Consider the following 21,703-nt stretch of genomic DNA (forward strand, 5'->3'; position numbering starts at 1 on the left):
TTGCTCTGGGCGAGGCCAGCTATCATGTTGTGAGGACACTCAAACACCCTATGGACAGAGGCTCCTGTGGCAAGACCCAGCCATGGGACTGAGCCCCAGTCAAGCCTCAGGTGACTGCAGCCCCAGCTGACACCTTGATTGCAACCTCAGGAGACCCTGGGCCAGAAGCTCAGAACAGCCACTCCCAGATTCCTGACTCACAGACACCATGAGATAATTTGTGTTTGTTGTTTTAAGTTGCTAGATTCTGGGATGATTTGTTACATGGCAATAGATAACTGGTACACCAAGGGTCATTGTGAGTATTCAGGGACTGGACATAATGCCAAGGGCTTCGCACAGCACCTGCTACATAGCCCACAGCTCAATAAATGGTGGCAAATAATTAGTCTGGTAAAACTATAGACCCCCTCCTCAAAAGAATATTTTTAGATGTCTTAAATAAAATACACATGGCATTAAAAGGAAACCTATTCTACGCAGTTCCATCCACACACCTCTTGGTGGGAAGCCGTGTATCCCAAGTTAAAAATTCTCCTGCCTTGTTCTGTTGCCCAGGCTGTCTGGAGTTGCATCCCAGTTTCACCATGGACAAGCAGTACGTTCTTGGGGTCTTTAAACCAGGAGGATTAGAGAGGAGGTACAGTGAAGTCATGGTGGTGACAGTACTGTTGCTAAAGCCTGACCCTCCCCCTCCATGCTAAGCAGTGCCTCTGGCAGGCAGAGTGCTGAGGCTTACATGTGCTGAGATGCATTTGGGAAGAGGCGTGAATATTGTGGGGCTGAATCCTCAGGGCCGTGGGGGGCTGCATGGCTGATGACCATGAGGACTGGCCTGTGCGGGTACATCTTCTTGGACGTGCGGAAGAAGCTCACGCTGTCGTTGGTGATGAGGTCTGTGAGGTAATCCTGGGGGGTGGGGAGAGACGGGAGAACAGGTGAGGAGCCAGGTATTCATACTGGTGTCCACTACGTGCCAGGCACCCTGCTAGGCACTGGAGACACAACAGTGAACAAAACAATTTCTGCCCTTCTGGAGCTGACAGTCTAGGGAGCAGACAGACAAGAAATAAGCAAGAAAAATAAATGAAATGCCAGACAAATGATGCAAATGGTGCTAAGCTAATTGGAGATAAAGCAGAGAAGTGGATAGGGAGAACAGGGCAGGAATTGCAATATATCACTTTAGATAGATATTAAAAGAATAGGCTGGGTGGGATGGCTCACACCTGTGATCCCAGCACTTTGGGAGGCTGAGGTGAGCGGATCACCTGAAGTCAGTTTGAGACCAGCCTGGCCAACATGGTGAAACACCATCTCTACTAAAAATACAAAAATTAGCCGGGCGTGGTGGTAAACACCTGTAGCCCAGCTACTCAGAAGGCTGAGGCAGGAGAATCGCTTGAACACAGGAGGTGGAGGCTGCAGTGAGCCACGACTGCATGATTGCACTCCAGCCTGGGTGACAAAGCAAGACTCTGACTCAAAAAAAAAAAGATATTAAAAGAATAATAGCTAACACTATTGAGTGCTTACGATGTGCCAAGGACTGTTCTGTGTTTACCTGTATTTGCTCGCTTAATTCTGACATAACTATAGAAAGTATGTACGATGATAATCCTTATTTTCCAGAACAGGAAATTAAGGCACAGAGAAGCTAAGTAAATTGCCCAATGGCACACAGCTAGTAAATGTTGGACCCAGCACTACACAGTCTTGGCTCCTAAGTCTGAAGTTTTTTCAAGGCTCTGGGGACACTGTCATGCAGGGTGGGTATATCCCTAAGTTCCTGGGGTGCCTACACTGGGGCAGGAGCAGACACATGTATAAATAAAGAACCAAGGTAGTTAAAAGTTATGACAGATGAAGGAAATATCATAAAACAGAGAGATGTAACAAAGAGTAACTGGGAGCTGAGGTGAGGGGCATATTTTAGCTGGGGCAGTCAGGGAGGTCCTCTCTGAGGAGGTGACATTTGAGTTGAGACCTGAATGATGAGAAGGAGCTGGGCACAGGAAGATATATATGACTGGATTTTGCCAGAATCCCCTGGAGAGCTTACTGATACCTGGGCCCACCCCCAGAGATTCTGGTTGGATTGGCCTGCAGTTTGGCCCAGGTATCAGACTTTTAAAAAACTCCCCAGGGGATTCTAATGGGTATTCAGGATTGAGAATCACTGATCCAGGGAAGAGTTCCAGGCAGAGATAACGGGGTCTGAGGCAGGAATGTGCTTGCCATGTGCTCTAAAAATAGAAAAGAGGGCAGATGGCAACTGGCTCCTCGGAAAGAGGATAAGATGTCAGAGGGTAAAATGCAGAAATGATATAAGGAGCAGCACACACACACAAAAGGGATGGGGATGCAGTAATGTCTCCAGGAAAATAAGGAACTGACTTACATATTGGGCAAGAGGAGAGAAGAGTTGGAGGAAAAGTAAATGGCCAGAACTGGAGGCTTTAAAAGCTCAGCTAAGAAGTTGAGGTTTGCCTATACTCTTAATTTTTTTTTTTGGTCATGGAGCAAAAAATGGAGCAAGGGTCTCGCTCCATTGCCTAGACTGGAGTGCAGTGGGGAAATCATGGCTCACTGCAGCCTCCATCTCCCAGGCTCAAGTGATCCTCCCACCTTGGCCTCCCAAAGTGCTGGGATTACAGGCATGAGCCACGGCACCCATACAACTCTTCCTGAATTTAGTAAATATTTAGCTGCTAATCTTTCTTCAAGGTAATGACTTCTTGAAATATACCCTCTGCTAGAAAGCAGCTCTGCCCAAAACAATTACTTTCAAAAACTGATTATTTTCAAGAAAAAAAGGTGAAGAGGCATCTACAGCTTCCACCCTGAAGTATACAACATATATACATACCATGATGTATTCATACATCTACAGACACTCTTTCAGGTACACTCATCCACTATATCCATATGCACAAGAATGGCCACTGCAATATTGTTTATAAAACAAAAACATTGCAGTGACCAGCAGGAGGATATATGTTTAATAGTATGCATGTATATATATTATACACACACATACATATTAGAGACAAGGTCTTGCTCTGTCAGGCTGGAGTGCAGTGGCACAATCATAGCTCAGTGTAACCCTGAGGTCCTCAGCTCAAGTGATCCTCCTGCCTCAGCCTTCTAAGTAGCTAGGACTATAGGCATGTGCCACCACACCCAGCTAATTTTTCATTTTTATTCTTATTTTGTAGAGACAGGGTCTCTACAGACAGAGTCTTGAGTATCTAACAGTGGTTAGCCCAAGTAGATACAGCTAGCAAGTGGCTGCCCAGGCTGATCTTCAACTCCTGGTCTCAAGCAATCCTCCTGCCTCAGCCTCCCAAAGTGTAGGTATTAAGGCATGAGCCAACACACCTGGTGGCATTGCTTCCATACTATGCAATGCTGTGCAGACATTAAAAAGGCATGTGTAAAGTAGTCCAAGATACATGGTTAAGGGTAAGAGCAAGCAACAGAGTCAAACTCAGAAACATTCTATTTTTTTGTGGGGGCAGAGGGAAGGGAAGGTGAAGAGGAGAAACCAAACTCTAACCTCATATATTTTTGAGCATCAAGGAAAAATCTGGAAGGATGTCAAAATGCTGATTGAAGACTGGGAAGAGGAGAGAAGCGGAGAAAGTTACTTGCTTCTTTATATATTGCTCCTTGAATATTATTTATGGATTAATTTTGGGGAGTAAAAACAATTTTATAAGGGGGCTCTACAGAATTTATTACATAAAAATAAGATACGTTATATAAATCAAAGAGCTGCTGCTATAGTTTTGGAACGTGATATAAAGGTATTAGAAAAGTTCTTAAAATGACAAAGGTAATTTACAATGGATCTAAAAATGGTGCAAAGCTCTGTACCCTGACATCAACAGTCAGGGCCTGAAGGGGTCAAGTCAGGAAATGGCATGAGAATGAGATGGAACCACCAGTGGTGGACACTTGCTGCCACCCGCCAGTGGGGTGGGGTGGGAAGCCACCGTTGCTCTTCATAACAGACTCATCTTCACTACTTCATCTTAGAACTATATGCCTGTTTGGCCGTGGTTAAACTTTTTTAAAAATAAAGCTACCATTAACCTCCATTCCTAGGAGAAGATATACAATGGGATTATAAAGCAGTGAAAAAGAACAGAGCTACATGGATGAACACGGATCAAACGTGGATAAATCTTACAATGTCATATCGGGTGAGAAAAGCAGGTTGTGGAAGGATGTGTATGATGTATCATTTATAAAAAGTCTAAGGACACAAACGCAGCGTCGTACATTGTTTGAGATATCCACCTATGGGATGAAAGAATAAAGGTATGTGTGGGAAGAAGCTCCAGGATACTGGCTACCTCCAGGGGAGGGCTCAGGCCGGGGCAGGAATGAGACCCAGGAGGGTGGGTCAGGGGCTCCCACAGTCTAATGTTTCAAAGTGTGTGTGGGGTGATTACAGTACCTGCCTCTCGAGGCTGACAGGCGGGTTAAAGCACCAATAGATGTGAAGCTCTTGCCATAGTGTCCTGTGCACAGCCAGCTCTCTGTCACCATTCAGCTAAGAATCAGGACTGTCTTGGTAGCTGGGCAGATTTCTCCATGTCTGAGAGCTCCCCTCCTTATCCATCCTCCTCAGTGGCCACTCCTCGGCTAAGTCTTCCCCGATCTCTGCTAGCTCCGCAATGCCACGTGACACACTTGCCTCCAAAGCTGCCACCCTGCTCCACCAGTGGGCAGTTAGTGCCAGGCCAGCCAACAAGAGCCGCCCATCCCTCCCGCCACAGGGCTTCAGCCATGCCCAGGCGTCTGAGGGAGAGAACAGGGGGCCTGGGCCAGGGTGGCGGGGGCAGCATCCAGCGATGCTCAGGGGCAGCCAGGACAGCAACTGGGTGGATGTGGGGTGCGGGAGGGAGATCCCTGTTGGTCTCTGGTTTGGGCAGTTGGGGGAAGGGTAGAGAAGGCCTGGGCCGGGGAAAAGGCTGAGTTCAGATATCGGCAAACTGTGTTTGGGGTGCCCGGGGCGAGCCACGAGGAAGGACTCTGAAATTCAGAGCTGTGAGCAGGAGGGTGAGACGGGTGGAGGCCCACAGGCCCAGGTGCATTTTCCAGAACCTGGCGCCCAGGAGTCAGGCTCTACCCAGGTGCTGCTGGCCTGCACAGCTCCACAGGGCTGAGAAGCCACAGCTGGGACCCCGAGGTGCAACCGGCCCCCTCTGGCAAGCACCCTCTGAGCCTCAGGTGATTCCTGCAGGCATCCACAAGCTTCACCGACTGAGTAGCTAGTGTCTGCGGAGACTGCCAGCCTCAGCCCTAGGCAAAAGCATGTTTCCCTCGAGTGGGCACTCCGCACCGGGCTTCCCTCCAAGGCCAAGGCAGTGCGTGTGGGTGGCAGCGGCTCCACAGGCTCCAGACAACTCGTAATGAATGATCATAGGCTCTTCGTGTTATCAAATATCTTAGCTCAGCTGATCGTCACAGCAACTTTGACAAGTGGACATTATACCCATTTTACAGATAAGGAAGTGAGGTCCCCAAACAAATAAGCCATGCATCCAGAGCTGGAGCCAAGGCCTTTGTATTTTTGGGTCAGGTCCATCTTTTTCTCCCCCCCACAGATAACATTATTAATGAGAAGCATACATAGTGGTTTAGAGCAAGTATGCACAAACCGTTCCTGTAAAGGGCCAGACAGTAAATATTTTAGACTCTGCAGGCCCCCTGTCTCCATTGCAACTACTCATTACTGCCATTGCAGCTTGAAAGCAGCTATCAGGAAAATGAATGGGCATGTCCGTGCTCCAGTAAAGCTTTATGTATGGATGCAGTTTTAATTTCATGTATTTTTCACGTCATGAAAATTACTCTTAAAAGCTTTATTGTGGTAAAAAAAATGAGCTGTACGCTTTTTAACAAAGTTTTATCTGTGAAGTAGAGTACTGTTAACTCTAAGCACCATGTCGTACAGCAGATCTCTGGAACTGTTTCATCTTGCATAACTGAAACCTCATACATCTTGAACAGGAACTCCCCAGTTCCCCCTCCCCTGGGCCCTGTCAACCACCATTCTCCTTTTTGCTGCTATTGTCTGACTAATTTAGATGCCTCATGTAAGGCAATCATGCAGTATTTGTCCTTCTGTGTCTGGTTTATTTCACTTAGCATAATGTTCTCAAGGTTCATCCATGTTGCTGCATATGATAGGATTTCCTTATTTTATTATTTTGAGACAGAGTCTCGCTCTGTCAGCCAGGCTGGAGTGCAGTGGCGCTACCTGGGCTCACTGCAGCCTCTGCCTCCTGGGTTCAAGCGATTCTCCTGCCTCAGCCTCCCAAGTAGCTGGACTACAGGCATGTGCCACCATGTCCAGCTAATTTTTGTATTTTTAGTAGAGATGGGGTTTCACCATGTTGGCCAGGCTGGTCTCCAACTCCTGGCCTCAAGTGATCCGCCTGGTTTGGCCTCCCAAAGTGCTGGGATTACAGGCATGAGCCACTGCGCCTGGCCGGATTTCCTTTTTAAAGGCTGAACGACATTCCTTTTTGTATATACCATGTGAAAAATGCTCTTCTTTTGATTGTTTTTTCAATTAGTTGAAAATGTAAAAACCATTCTTAGCTCAGGGGCCATACAAAAACCACCAGTCTGGGCCCATGGGCTGTGGTTTAGTGCATGGACTTTGAAGCCAGATGGCCTGGGTTCGAATCCTGCTTTATCACTTACTAGGCTATGTGGCCCGGTTACATTACTTAGCCTCTCTGGGCCTCAGTTTTCTCATCTGACAGTTGGGAATAGTCACAGTATATACCTCACAGACTATGATGAAAAATGCATGGGTTAATTTGTGTAAAATGATTCAAACAGTATCTGGTACATGGTATGTCTAAATGAGTGTTAGTCATTATTCCTCAAGAACCATATGCCTACATTTTCTTTCTGAAAATTAAAATAGTACCAAGGACAGTGAAGTCTCATTTGATTAGATTACTCCTTACCACCCCCCCACCCCCACCCCCACCCCCATAACCTTGGCTCTTCTGTCCCCTACTGGGAATAACCTTTCCAGTGTTTTGTTAGGTACATTATAGTATCACTTTATGCATCTTTTTATATTATTAATCACATCATACTGTACATATTCATTTATCTATCTGACAAATACAGCAATGAACAAAACAAATGAGCATTCCTGCCTTCATGGGGCTTATATTCTTATGAGAAGAGACAGATACTTAACAAATGAATCAGTAATATACACAGGGTGTAATGCACCAGATGGTGATTTGTTGCAGTAAGGAGTGTGGTGGGGGTGCCCTTATACAAGGTGGTCCAGGAAGGCTAAAGTGAGGTGACATTTGATTAAGGACCTCAGGAGTTCTGGAACTTGCTTTTCCCACTCTGCCTGATGGGCTCAGGACATAAGGCAGACTGGCCTCATCCTTTGCCGAGGATCTTCCAGAGGAGGGATGCTTCACAGTCATTTAGTTATTTCGTGTATTGGTGGACTTTGCTGATTTCTTTCAGTAACAAACAGAGCTACAACCAGCTGCCCCGTCACGCCGTCTCCTGCCTATGACTGAGGCTTCTCCAGATAGACAGAGAAGTGTACACGCTGCGGCAAGGGGCGGGGCATATGAAGTTCACAGAATCTGCCAGGTCGCCCCCACACTGGCCGTGCACTGCCATCACCTCCCTGCAGAGCCACCCAACACCCAGGCCTGCTTTTGCCAGCTACCTGGAAGCCTCTTTTCAGGTGGACTCAACTCTAGGTCATTCTCACTTCCCTTCCCACTAACAACTGTCTTCCCTTCTCCAACCCTCTTCTGCCATTAGCGCTTGCCCTGTATCACTCTTTTCTCATCACCACTGCCTCTCTTTCTGCCCTTGACATCTGGACCCCTTTGGTGGCATGTGCCCATCTGTGGATTAGTGACTTGGGACAGAGTCCTCAGAGGCCTTCTGAGGGGGGCTTACGAAGGGTTGCCGCTTCCTCCCTGCCTGGGCCTCCCAACAAGGCCCGCCCGAGGCCAGCAGTGACATTCTGCCTTGCCAGAGGCATCTTACTGCCTGATCTAGGGCCCAGGGCACAGGGCTCCTGAGCTCTGCCTTGGCTGGAAACCCCGGGCTCACCCCTGTTCCCTTGACGCTTGGGCTCCTGCTGCCCACCACTACCCTCAGGATTTGAACCCTGGACCTGAGCCAGTTCTGACTTCACCGCCCCGCCCTCTGCCCACATCCCTGTTAGAGCATCTCTGTTCCCAGGCCCCTGGTAACTGGGGGGCCAGGAATCCTCTCACGCCTCCCTCACGGGGCTGTTGTCATTCACAGGGGAGATGTGTTTGGGCAGGAAACAGGGCAAAAGGATGGATGTTCTATGTCCCCATGCTTAGCCCCAAAAGAATCCTGAGCACCCCGGGATAACTTGATTATCGGGCTGCTCTGAGATGAGGCGTGGATGTGGTGAAGAATTTTAAAAAGGAGGGAATGTATTTTTCAGGATATTTAGAGAATCCGCCTGCACTGAGGCTGGGAGGAGGGAAACAGCGTGCTTAGCCCTGGGACTGGAATTTATATTCCAAGGAGTCCATGCCGGACTGCCTCATCAGAACTTTGGAATTAATTCACTTGGGAGGCTGGAGGCCTACTATGTGCAGAGTGAGACTTGAGGGCAGGCCGGGGGCGGCTTCTGCCACTTGGGCCCGGACCCATCAGACTTACGGGAAGCCCAGGATGACCTGTCGGAGGCAGAGGGATCTCCATGTGTGCCGGGGTTTCCAGAACAGAAGCGGGACAGAGTGTTTTTTGGCCGTTGAGCACCTAGTCAGCCTTCTCCTGGTGGAAACTCCATTCTTATTTGGAGCTCTATTCTCAGCCAATGTTCCAGGGTAGAGCTCCTGCTACCCCCACGTCTGGCTCAGGAGTGGAGCATGTGACTTATAGTCCAGGGAACCAGGCATCCTCCCGGCCACACTGATTGGCTCAGGGACAGACATGGGACTGATCCAGAGCCAATGAGATGCACTGAGACTCTCTGGGACTCCTGGGAAAGAGACTCCCACGCTTGCAGCTGGCCAGGAAGCTGGGAGGATATAAGTAAGGCTGCACTGCTACCAGGAGGAGAGAGAGCTTCTGTGAATACAGTCGAGCAGAAAAAAACAGAGCTGACAGTAGAGAGAAATCAACTCCTTGGGGGTTCATTTGAACTCCTGGATCCACCCATGCCTGATACCCCTACAGCTGGTTTTCAGTTAAATAGGTGAATATATTTCCTCTTTGATTAAGCCATTGGGAGTTAAATTTCTGTTCACAAACAACTTCAAGAGCCTAGTCTGATTTAAAAAAATTACCCTATAGTGGCTGGGTGCCGTGGCTCATGCCTGTAATCCCAGCACTTTGGGAGGCTGAGGTGGGTGGATCACCTGAGATTGGGAGTTCGAGACCAGCCTGACCAACATGGAGAAACCCCATCTCTACTAAAAATACAAAATTAGCTGGGCGTGGTGGTGCATGCCTGTAATCCCAGCTACTCAGGAGGCTGAGGCAGGAGAATCACATGAACCCAGGAGGCAGAGGTTGCGGTGAGCCGAGATCATACCATTGCACTCCAGTCTGGGCAACAAGCACACAACTCTGTCTCAAAAAACAAAACAAAACTGAGATGACTGTAGTAACTAGCAAGCTTGGAGGTTGAAATGGCTCATACTGGGGATGACCAAAAAACAAAACAAAACTGAGATGACTGTAATAACTAGCAAGCTTGGAGGTTGAAATGGCTCATACTGGGGATGACAAAATAGAAGGGTGTGATGACTGTGTGTGTGTGCATTAATGGTGTGTGCACATCACTTAACAGTTTATATCATATCTTCATGTGCCAGACTGTGAGCTCCAGGAGGACCATGATTGGGTCATCTGTTTTCATTCACCTTGGAATAGCCAGCACTTGGCATGGTACCTGGTACACAGCAGGCTCTCAATGAATACTTGTTGGGGGTGGTGAATGAATAATGGAATCAAATGTGACTAGTCCACTCCTCTCATATGATTGTTGTGAATATCAGAAGTACTACATGTTATCAGAAGTACTACTGTGTACCCCTGAGCACTACACAGTAGGTGCTCAGGGGTACACAGTAGGTGCTCAGTAAATGGAAGTACACATGATTAAGTATGCAAGGGTATGCTTATTTTTCAGATTTGGGAGTTGAGGCTCTTAGGAGTACGTAGCATGTCCAAGGTCACGTAATATGTGTCAAGGTTGGGGCTCCCAACTTGATCCCACTGACTCTAAATGTGAAACTCACTGTACAGTCCCCGGAGGGTGCTGGCAGAAGAACGACATGGTGGGCTGAAGGGCTGCAGGCCCGTGGGTCAGGCATGCTCGATTGATGCAGGATTTTAGAAAAGTCTGAATTAGTTGCCAATATTTACCAATCAGGAGATTTCATAGGTAAAAAATACAAATTTGTGGCTTCTGTTGAAAAATCAGGAAAAGTGGCCATCTGGGCCCACAGTTCTACCTGGGCCTGATCTGCCCCTTTTGGACAGACACCTTCTCCACAGTCTCCACCACTCCCTATTGTCCACACACTCCTGGCTTGCTACCCTCTTTCAGTGACTGCCTGTTCTCTAGTGACTTTAACCTGGGAAGTCACAGTAGGCAGGGCCCAGGACTGGTGGCAGTGGGCATGGGAAAAGAGAAAGAGGGATGGATTTGGCGGCCGGTCTGGGGAAAGAATGTACCAGCTGTGGGGGGATGTCAGAGCTGACTCTGAGGATTCAGATGGGGCAGGAAGATTTGTTCATTTCCATATTTCTTTTAAAATGGGACATGTGGATGAAACATCACTGTCAGCCTCTCCTCCTCCTCCTCCTCATCATCTAAGCCAGGGGTCAGCAAACTACAGCCAAGCAGGTCGACTGCCTGTTTTTGTAAACAAAGCTTCCTTGGAGCATGGCCATGCTTGTTTGTATATTATCTATGGCTGTTTTCACACGATAACGGCAGACTTCAGCAGTGGTAACAGGACTGTAAGCCTTGTAAAGCCTAAAATATTTAGTATCTGGCCCTTTACAGAAAATATTTGTTGGCCTGATCTAAGCTACTACATACCGAGTATTTACTATGTGCAAGGGGTACTTCTAATGTTCTACATGTACTAACTCACGTGATCCTCAAAAACCTTTGTGGTAAAACCATAATGAAACACCGCTACACGCCCAACAAAGCAGCCCTGACAAAAAAGACACCACCAAGTGCTGATAAGGGATGCAGGGCAACTCCCATTTCCGGCTGGAGTGTAAACTGGTGCAACATCTTTTTTTTTTTTCTTTTTTGAGATGGAGTCTCTGTCTCCCAGGCTGGAGTGCAGTGACGTGATCTCGGCTCACTGCAACCTCTGCCTCCCAGATTCACACCATTCTCCTGCCTCAGCCTCCCGAGTAACTGGGATTACAGGCACCCGCCACCACGCAGGGCTAATTTTTGTATTCTTAGTGGAGACGAGGTTTCACCATGTTGGCCAGGCTGGCCTTGAACTCCTGACCTAAAGTGATCCACCTGCCTCGGCCTCCCAAAGTACTGGGATTACAGGTGTGAGCCACTGCGCCTGGCCGGGCGCAACATCTCAACACATCCTATGTCCCAGCAATCCTTCTTCGGGTGTATAACCAAAAGAAATGGGTGCATATGTCCACTAAAAGCCATGGACAAAGATGTTCACGGCAGCTTAGTTTATAATAGACCCAAACTGGAGACAACCAAAATGTCCGTGAGTTGTTGAATGAATAAATACAGATCTCACAGACATTGCACTGGGTGAAAAAAGGCAGACGCAGAAGAGAAGAGACTATACGATTCCATTTAGGTGAAGTTCTAGAATAGGCAAAAATAATCCACGCTGTCAGAAGTCAGAGTAGACGTCATCCCCAGGGTGGGGGGTCATGACTGGAGAGGGGTCTCAGGGAGTCTTCTGGAAGTGCTCTATGTCTTGATCAGAGCCGCGGTGAAACGGATGCACGCATATGTGGAACAGATGCGCGGTGAAACAGATGCACACGTATGTGAAAATTCATCCAGCGGTCCACTTAAGATCTGTGCATGTTACCTCATGTCAATTCATCTTAAGTTAAAAATAGAAAAAACTATGACTGAGGATCAACCACTGCTGCAGGTGCTTAGGCAGCACCCACTCACTCTGAACATGCACACGCCCTATGCTCAGCAACGCTGCTGTGAGGAACGGGTATAACAGAAACAAGCCTCTACGCTCACCAGGAGCTAGGTTCTAGACGGTGCTCAGCAGCGCTATTTGTAATAACCCCAAACTGGAAACACCTAAATGCCCAATAAAAGTAGAAGAAATAAACAAATTGTGGTATAAGCGCATGCTGGAATGCTGGGCAGCAAGAATGAACTCAACATAATACTAAGCAGGAGAAGCCAGATGCAGAGTGAATCTGTAACGCTAAGAGTCTGAATCATCGTTATCCTCGTGGGAGGGGTGTCGAGTGGGGGGAATTCCGTGAGGGGACTGCTGCGGGCGGTGGTGACATTCTCTTCTTGGCCTACCCGGGTGCTCATTACACATGTCCGTTCAGTTTGTGGCAAGCCCTTGAATGGTACACTCTGTGTATGTACTTTCTGTAAGAATATTCTGTCTCGGCAAAATGTTAAAAAACCAAACTCTTGGAAACAGAGACTATTCTTTGAGAAATGAATACATTTTTCTTTTCTTTTTTAAAGATAGAGTCTTGCTCTGTCACCTAGGCCGAAGAGCAGTGGGAAGATCCTGGCTCACTGCAGCCTCAAACTCCGGGGCTTAAGCAATCCTCCCATTTCAGCCTCTCTAGTAGCTGGGTCCACAGGCATGTGCCACCACAGCCGGCTAATTTTTGTATTTTTTTTGTACAGACAGGGTCTCGTCATGTTGCCCAGGCTGGTCTTGAACTCCTGGACTCAAGTGATTCACCTGCCTTAGCCTCCCAAAGTGCTGGGATTACAGGCGTGAGCCACTGTGCCTGGCTGACAGATGAAAAACTGAGGAGGTGGTGTATGTAAAATGCTCAAGGTCACACTTTTAAGTGCCTGAGTCACAATCTGAACCCAAGTAGTCTGGCTCCTGAGTTGGGCCTCTAACTGCTGGGCCACACAGCCACTCCCAGGCCGGAAAGGTTGCAGCTTACCTTGGAGTAGTCGGAGCCGTGCTTCTCTTTCACCCCGTTCCGACACAGCGTGTAGTTATAAAAGCGGGAGTTTTTAAGGAGTCCGACCCACTCCTTCCAGCCGGGCGGCACGTAGGAGCCGTTGTATTCATTAAGATACTTCCCGAAGAAAGCTGCAGAGGGAGATGGATCAGGAGGCCACGTGAGAAAGTGCCTGACGATGTTTATTAAACTGTTGTGTGTCCGAGGCCTGAACATGCACACCTGCTCTGCCATGGAGCCCTCTGGCACACAGAGCAATGGATCCCTTCTCCAATGTTATTACGTGCATTGAATACAAGATATAGGATTACAGAGAAAATCAGTTGTTTGGAAATATGGTTATCAAAATACTAAACACATTTGCGATACAGTGTGTCTTCTATTTTTTATTTTTGAGATGGAGTCTTGCTCTGTTACCCAGGCTGGAGTGCAATGGTACGATCTTGGCTCATTGCAACCTCTGCCTCCCAGGTTTCAAGCAATTCTCCTGCCTCAGCCTCCCGAGTAATCCTCAGCTGGGATTACAGGCATCTGCCACCATGCCTGGCTAATTTTTTGTATTTTTAGTACAGACAGGGTTTCACCATGTTGGCTAGGCTGGTCTTGAACTCCTGACCAAAGTGTTGGGATTACAGGCGTGAGCCACCATACCTGGCCTACTGTGTCTTTTAAAACCTTGTAGAGAGCGATCATTTCAGAATAGTTATGAGTGAAAATATTATATTTTGCAGTATCTGCAAAAACTGCAATGGGATATTAAATACTGGTGATTTCTACAGATGATAAAGCTACAGACTCTGCCAACATACTGTGGTTTATGGCCTATGCTCATATTGGAAGCAAATGCTAAGTCTCAGCTGTAGGTTAGTGAAAACCAGAGTGTAACTTTTTTTTCCATTGAAGTTTGTGGATCCCTTGGATTCTGTCTGCTACACAGCAACCAGAATGGCTAACATTAAAGAAATGGGCAACACCTAGTATGGGTGGGGATGTGGGACAACTTGAGCCCTCACACACTGAGTGGCTGCCCCAACTGGTCCAACCACGGTGGGGAACTCTTTGGCTGTGTCTGCTAAATTTGAATGCATTGGTAACTTCTACCCAGCAATTTAAATCTTGGGTATTTACCCAACAGAAAAGTATTCATACATTCATGTAAACTCAGGTATAAGACATGACAGCACATTTGTACTAGTAAATAAGTAGAAACAAATGAAATGTTTATCAACAAAAGGATGGGTAAAGAAATTGTTGCATATTTACAGAACGGAAGGCTACATTGAAACTTGAACGAAAGACCTAGTGCTACATTCAAGAACAGGGATGCATCTCAACAACCTAAGAATGTTAAGAGAGATAAACCAGATACAAAAGAATACATGCCATATGACCTCATCCATGTGAAATTCGAGAACAGGCCAAACTAATCTATGGTGTTAGAATAAAAACAGTGGGTATCCTGGAGACTGGGGGAGGGTGGCTGGGAGCAGCAAGGGGAGTTTCTCGGGTGATGATCTTGTTCTATTTCTTGCTGGAGCAGGTGGTTCAGTTGGTGACACCTCATTGGCCTGGACATTTGGGAGCCGTGCACTTTTCCACACGCACGCTTTACATCAACAACAAAGCTTAAAGAAAATCACCCTAATTCATCGGGAAGGGGATGTGCCTAAAAGCTCTGTGATGAGGAGACAGACAAGACCTCTTCATGACCCTCTTCTGTTTTTATTTTGCATGCACATTTTTTTTTCTTTGAGACACGTCTCACTCTGCCACCCAGGCTGCAGTGTAGTGGCACCATCACGGCTCACTGCAGCTTCAACCTCCCAGGCTCAAGTGATCCTCCCACCTCATCCTCCCGAGTAGCTGGGACTACAGGCGCACGCCACCATGCCTGGCTTATTTTTGTAGTTTTTGTAGAGAAGGGGTCTCGCCATGCTGCACAGGCTGTTCTTGAACTCCTGAGCTCAAGCGATCTGCCTGCCTCAGCCTCCCAAGGTGCTGAAATGACAGGCGAGAGCCACCGTGCCTGGCTTGCATGTACAATTTTTAATAATTATAATCTATAAAGCCGTATTTAAGAAATGGGAAAATTTGAGTCTAGAGACAGCAATCCTATTCTAGTCCTCTCTTTCTAGATGAGGACACTGCGGTTCTGAAATTTCTGACGAGTATTGTTGAGAGCATAGAATATGAGCGTTCCAGGAGGTTGTAGGGATGTAAGGAGATCTTGCTAACAGACAGCTCAGCGCTGGGCCTTCTGCATGTGAGTGCTTGGCCGAGAACCCAGGATGAAGAGAGAAAGGCCAGGGAGATGAACCCCCAGAGGAAGGAGGAGAGTGGGTGGGATGGGGCTCTGGTGCCCCTAGAGGAGAGGACAACCCATCCACCAGTGTCCTTGGAGAAAGCACAGAGCCACCTGGCCCTGGGAGAGCTGTGATGGAGCTCGCTCCCTCTGCAGCGGTTTTCCTGGTGACCTGGCAGATGGCTGACACTTTCCAGGAGTGGGAAAACCCCTTAGGAACCCAAGCAGCTGGATTCTGAAACCCCCAAAGTACAAGGCAAAGGGGAGCACTTCATTAAATGACTTGCCCACCATGCAGGGCCGGGAGGTGACCGCTCCAGAGGGAGGAGCTGATGAAACACCTCCTGGAAGGATCTGGGTACACAGGGGAGGTGAAAATAGGAAGGGAGGATCCCCCAGCAGCCTCAGGGGTAAGGTCCGGGATGGAACCTCCCTTTGTGTGGGAGGATGGAGCAAAAATAAACGGGAAGAACCTGGCGTTCTGCAGAGGAGGAGGCGGGGAACCGGCTGCAGTCTCTGAGTCTGAGTCATATCCAGTTTTCACAGAGTGAAATGTAATTAGGTGGTGGGTGCCTAATTAAACAGCGACTGGGCGTCCCTGGCTAGGTGTCAGGGAGTAACTGATGGAGTGGAGGCAGCATGAGAGTCCCGGGCAAGCTAAAGGCCTGCGCTATTCTTTCTCTGGGACCTGGAATGTTGGAGATGCCTCAATGCATCCAGCTCCTCAAAGAAGTGGCTCTTGGCCAGAAAGGGGGTAATTTCCATCCCCAGGAGACACTTGGCAATGTCTGGAGACATTTTTGGTTTCATCACAACTTGTTGTGCTGTTGATATCTGGTGGGTGGAGGCCAGGGATGCTGCTCAATATTCGCCGATGCATGTGACAGCCCCCACGCTACAAAGACTGAGCCAGGACAAAATGTCAGCAGCGCCTAATCCAAGAAACCTTTTCTTTTTTTTTTTTTTTTTGAGAGAGGGTCTCGCTGTTTTCCAGGCTGGAGTGCAATGGCGTGATGTCACCTCACCACAACCTTTGCCTCCTGGGTCCAAGGGATTCTCCTGCCTCAGCCTCCCGAGTAGCTGGGACTACAAGCGTGCACCATGATGCCTGGCTAATTTTTGTATTTTTAGTAGAGATGAGGTTTCATCATGTTGGCCAGGCTGGTCTCGAATTCCTGACCTCAAGTGATCCACCTGCCTCGGCCTCCCAAAGTTCTGGGACTACAGAAGTGAGCCACCATGCGTCGCTGAGAAACCCTATCTTATTTAAATAAACCTGCCTATGGTCCAACCCTCCAGCATCTCACCCCTCAGGTCTTTAGAGCCATATTGTGAGAGCCAGGAAGGCCCCTGGAGACCAAGTGTAGTTCAGGAAACAAGAGTTCCTAAACCTAGTGACCTTGACCCCCCACCTCTAACGCTGCCCTCCATGCGGGGGGGCTCCACTTCTGTAACACTCCTGGCCTCTCTCCATGCTCTCCTGTACCTCCTCCGAGGGGGACAATATACAGCAGAGGTCACCAAACCTTTCCTGTAAAAGCCAGATAGTCAATATTTTAGGCTTTGTGGGCCAGAGGGTCAAAGGGTCTCTGTGACAACTGCTAAACCCTGCTATTGTTAAAAAGAAAGAAAAAAAAGAAGTCACAGACAAGACATAAACAAGTGGGCGGGGCTATGTTCCAATAAAACTTTATTTACTAAAACAAATGGAGGGCCTGGTTAGGTCCATTGGCTGTGGTTTGCTGACCCCTAGCATGTGCCTGGTGGATTTGAAGGGCCGAAGTGGGCATGCATAGCCCAATCCCTTCCCCCTTGCTTTTCCTCTGGGGACTGAGCTGCCCCTGGGGAGGGCTAGTTTTCAGGAGGCTTGTCCTGTCTGCGTGGGGAGGAGAGGTGTGGACCTGCATCAGTGGGAAGTCTGTCACACTCTGGAGTTTAGTCAGGAAGCCCAAATGCTCTCAGAAGGAAGCCATGCCCTCAAACCCAGCCTTCACCAGATTCATCAGAGTGCAGTGTTGACTTTCATCTGCTGACTCTTGGGTCTGATTTCTTAATCGGCTCAGGACCTCAACAAGGAAGAGGGTAAAATTTAATAAGCCCCCACATAAATCGGTATTCCCATTTTTCCTAAGAAAAAGATGAGTTTTATTATTATTATTATTATTTTTTGAGATGGAGTCTTGCTCTTTTCACCCAGTCTGGAGGGCAGTGGTGTAATCTCAGCTCACTGCAACCTCTGCCTCCCAGGTTCAAGTAATTCTTGTGCCTCAGCCTCCTGAGTAGCTGGGATTACAGGCATGGCCACCACACCTGGCTAATTTTTGTATTTTTAGTAGAGATAGGGTTTCACCATGTTGGCCAAGGTGGTCTTTAACTCTTGACCTCAGGTGATCCACCCATCTCAGCCTCCCAAAGTGCTGGGATTACAGGTGTGAGCCACCCTGCCCGGCAGGGTTTTATTATTTTTTACTCTTCTTTTTTCTCCATTTCCCCCGTGCCCCACTTCGCCCTTTAGAAATGCAATTATAACCTTTTATCTCCCCTACACCAGACACTCTCTTCAGGGCAAGTTCATCTAATCACGTGCTCAGAGGCTCTGCAGCGGAACTGTCTCTCACTGGGAGGTTGCCTCCAGAGACAACGGTCCACTACAACCCAAAGTATGCCTGCTGCGAACTCCCTCCTAGGTGGAGAGCTTCTGGCCACCCTCACAACCTAGTTCCACCCACAAAGGCACCAGTGGCTGCCAGCTGACTTCCTGGTAGATGAAGTACTCGAGTGAGATATGCGGACCCCCCCAGCACTCAATTCCTCCCCTGTGTGCCATTCATGCCAGGCCCCCTTTTAAAAGCACCTCCTTTCTGCTCCTAAAAGCAAAGCAGTACCTTTAAGGCAGGAAGACTGTACTTCTTCCCCTAAGCTAGCTTTGGAATAAAAAATCACTTTCTTTATACCAGATCTCGCTCTTATTACCTGCGTTTTGGTTACACCCCTACAGAGCCCCGACACTTTCTACTCGTGGCAAACAATACTGTCAGTGATGTAAAAGATTCCTTTTGAAACAACTGAAGTCCAGAGTGAAACAATCTAGGGTAAAATGTTAACAGAATCAGTGTACCTGGGCATGGTACACCTCATGATGGTGGCACTCGAAATTGCTGAATTTGGGGTCCCACTGCCCTAGGGAAGGTATGCATGCCTGTATCCATTCGGCAAGTGTTGATTAAACACCTACGGTATGCAGGGAGCTTCCCAGGCACTGGAATCACAGGAGTGAACAAGACCACCAGGATCCCTTCTGCCCTCGTGCGGTTGATGTTCTAGTGGGGAATGGTGACAAATGCGATGAAGAAAATAAAGGAGAATGACAGGACGGAGTGGCCCGACGCAGTGCTGTGAGAGGCCTCGCTGGGCTGAAGAGCAAGAGGCAGAGGGGATAGGAGGAAAACTGCTCCAGGCAGAGGGAATTGGCAGGTACAAAGTCCCTGAGGCCAGTACAAACGTGGGGGCATCGCAGAACCCAAGGGGGACAGTGAGGGAGGGAGGAAATGACATCACGGGGAAGAGGGGACAGATCCCATAGGGTCCTGGAGACTGTCATGAGGAGTGGCAGGGTTCGTACCGCTCCTGGAACATTGCATGCCAGATTTTGCCTTTTGTGCATTTTCCTGGAAACAAGTCCACAGCTTTTGACACATTCTGAAAGGAGCCCAGATCACAAGTCATTTAAGAAGCACAGATTTTCACCCCCTCAGTTTGCAGAAAAGTGAACTGAAAGTCAGAGAAAAAGGCTTCATTGAACTCCCCACTGGGGAACTGGGTTTCCCGCTACACTCCCACATCTTCCAAATCTCCAGCCAGTGAACCTACTGGTTCTTGAAGACTTGGGCCAAGGTCTTTCTGATGAATGCTAGAGTTTAGCTTCTTGGCTTGGCTGCTGGGACACGAATTTCTTCATAGGGAGTGGGTGGGGGTCCTCCTCCTGCCCATTCTTTTCAGTGCCACGGATGTCAGCATGTCCCAAGCTGTTTCCTCTGCTAGCATCTCCCCTTTCACGTCTCTGTCCTTTCTCCAACCCCCAACCCTTAAAAACCCAAAAAGGGTGTATTATTCAGTCTCCACCAGGCCCTAGAAAACAGGGCTTCAGTCAGAGGCTTTTAGTGCCAAATTAGATTTTGCTCTCATTTGATTAGATTTCCCCAAGGCACTTTTAAAAATGGTTATTCCGGCACCAGTGGAGGTGGGAGAAGCAAATTAGCATGGGCCCTGGGGCTCATGGGCTGGGAGATACAGCCAAGAGAATGAGCTGGAATTAAAACCAAGATTAAAAGCCCAGCCCAAATTGTGGCAGGTGGCTGGTGCCTGGGAAGCTTGGATTCGCTGAGCTTTCGAGGCAAGGACAGCACAAGAGGAGGGGCAAGCTGGGGGCTGGCGTGGGGGTGGGACAATTTGGCAGGCAGATTAAGAGGAATTAATGGCAGGCCAGGAAAGGCCATTGACAATGAGCTGGCTGGCAACTGCCTCTGGGCAGCAGGGCTGGCATCTGCTGAAAGGCCAGAGCACTTACTGCCTCCTGTGTGCCCGGCACTAGGTGGAAGCTTCGCCTGCCTGGCTCTGTCATCCTTTGGGCACCAACACTTCCTTATTTAAGTCGCACGGGCTGACCTTGACTGTTGACTCCAGGAATGTGTGCAAATCCTTGACTCCCATCAGGACCGCATTCCCCAGGTGATCATGGGCAAACTGGTTAGTTGAGGGAAAGGCATGTGACCAAAGCTGGGCCAACTGCAGCGAGTCAGCCCTGGGATTTTTAGGGAGCTACTAGAAAAGAGAAGGTCTTCTTCCTCAAGGCTTGGAACTGGTGGGATACATAACTGAAGCTGCTGGCAGCCATCTTGCCACCAAGAGGGAAGAGTCTGTGTGTGCGTGTAAAGCAATATGGAAAGATGCGGAGGTGGGAAAGATAGAGACAGAGAGAGAGAGAAGAGATAGAGAGATACAAGAGATAGAGAGATAGAGAGATGCTGGTTTGAGGCCCTGGGGATCCACTCTTACCTGAAACCACTTTTTTTTTTTTTTTGAGATGGAGTCTCACTCTGTCTCCCAGGCTGGAGTGCAGTGGCATGATCTCGGCTCACTGCAACCTCTGCCTCCTGAGTTCAAGTGATTCTCCTGCCTCAGCCTCTCGAGGAGCTGGGACTACAGGTGTCCAACACCATGCCCAGCTAATTTTTTAATTTTTAGTAGAGACCAGGTTTCACCATGTTGGCCAGGCTGGCCTTGAACCCCTGACCTGAGGTGATCTGCCTTTCTCAGCCTCCCAAAGTGCTAGGATTACAGGTGTGAGCCACCGTGCCCAGCCTAATGTTTTAATTTTTAGTAGAGATGGGGTGTCACTATGTTGCCCACGCTGGTCTGGAACTCCTGGGCTCAAGTGATCCTCCCGCCTTGGCCTCCCAAAGTGCTGGGAATACACGCATGAGCCACCATGCCCACCATATTTTTAGTGTACTCTATTAACATGTTCACGTATGTTTAGATACACAACTACTTCCCATTGTGTTACCACCGCCTACAGGATTCAGTATGGTCCACATGCTGTAGGGGGGTTTGTAGCCTAGGAGTAATAGGTCACGCCACAGAGCCTAGGTGTGTGGTAGGCTATGCCATCCAGGCGTGTGTAATGCACTCCATGATGTTCGCACAATGACAGAATCACCTAACGACACGTTTCTCAGCAGGTATCCCCATTGTTACGTGACACACGGCTGTACATTGCTTGGAACTGGCACATAGCAAGTGCCTACTAAGGTTATATTTTCATTATCCACCAATGGGCCCGTCCCCTGTTATAGCCAACTTCTTGCTGTTAACGTCTGGCTTAATGGAGTCCCCCTGCCCCCTTGGAGGGGATCACTAGCTCCCCATATCCTTCCTGCACCCTGCTTCGTGGCCCAGCAGGTCGGCCACTTCCCCTGCAGGCAGCTCTGCGGTGGAGGCTCCACGCGGCTGCTTCCCCATTTGTCTGAGTTAAGTGCTCCTGGGGAACGATTCGGAGCCTGATGGGAGGAGGAGACCCTTCTGTTTTCTCTCCCAGCCCCAAATCTAACTGAAATTGCCTCGTAATAATTGCATTTGTGGTCTGTGAAAGCTGTGTCTCGTGGCGACCAGGAACTGAGATTAGCTGGTGAAAAA

The 21,703-nt window shown here is 48.5% G+C and overlaps 1 protein-coding gene across 14 annotated transcripts in view; it reads right to left on the minus strand.

Annotated features, from left to right (window-relative positions):
* The window catches only part of SULF2 (sulfatase 2), a 135,644-nt gene that overhangs the window by 39,758 nt on the left and 74,183 nt on the right, over positions 1–21,703 (minus strand). For all 14 annotated transcript variants that reach the window (XM_063702221.1, XM_063702222.1, XM_063702220.1 and 11 more), the window contains exons 4-5: positions 13,186–13,337; positions 740–909 (exon numbers count right to left, since the gene is read on the minus strand). In XM_063702221.1, coding sequence (XP_063558291.1) covers positions 740–909; positions 13,186–13,337 — 322 coding nt within the window. The remainder of the gene's footprint in view (positions 1–739; positions 910–13,185; positions 13,338–21,703) is intronic.

The sequence above is a fragment of the Gorilla gorilla genome, chromosome 21, assembly GCF_029281585.2.
Source record: "Gorilla gorilla gorilla isolate KB3781 chromosome 21, NHGRI_mGorGor1-v2.1_pri, whole genome shotgun sequence".
NCBI lineage: Eukaryota > Metazoa > Chordata > Mammalia > Primates > Hominidae > Gorilla > Gorilla gorilla.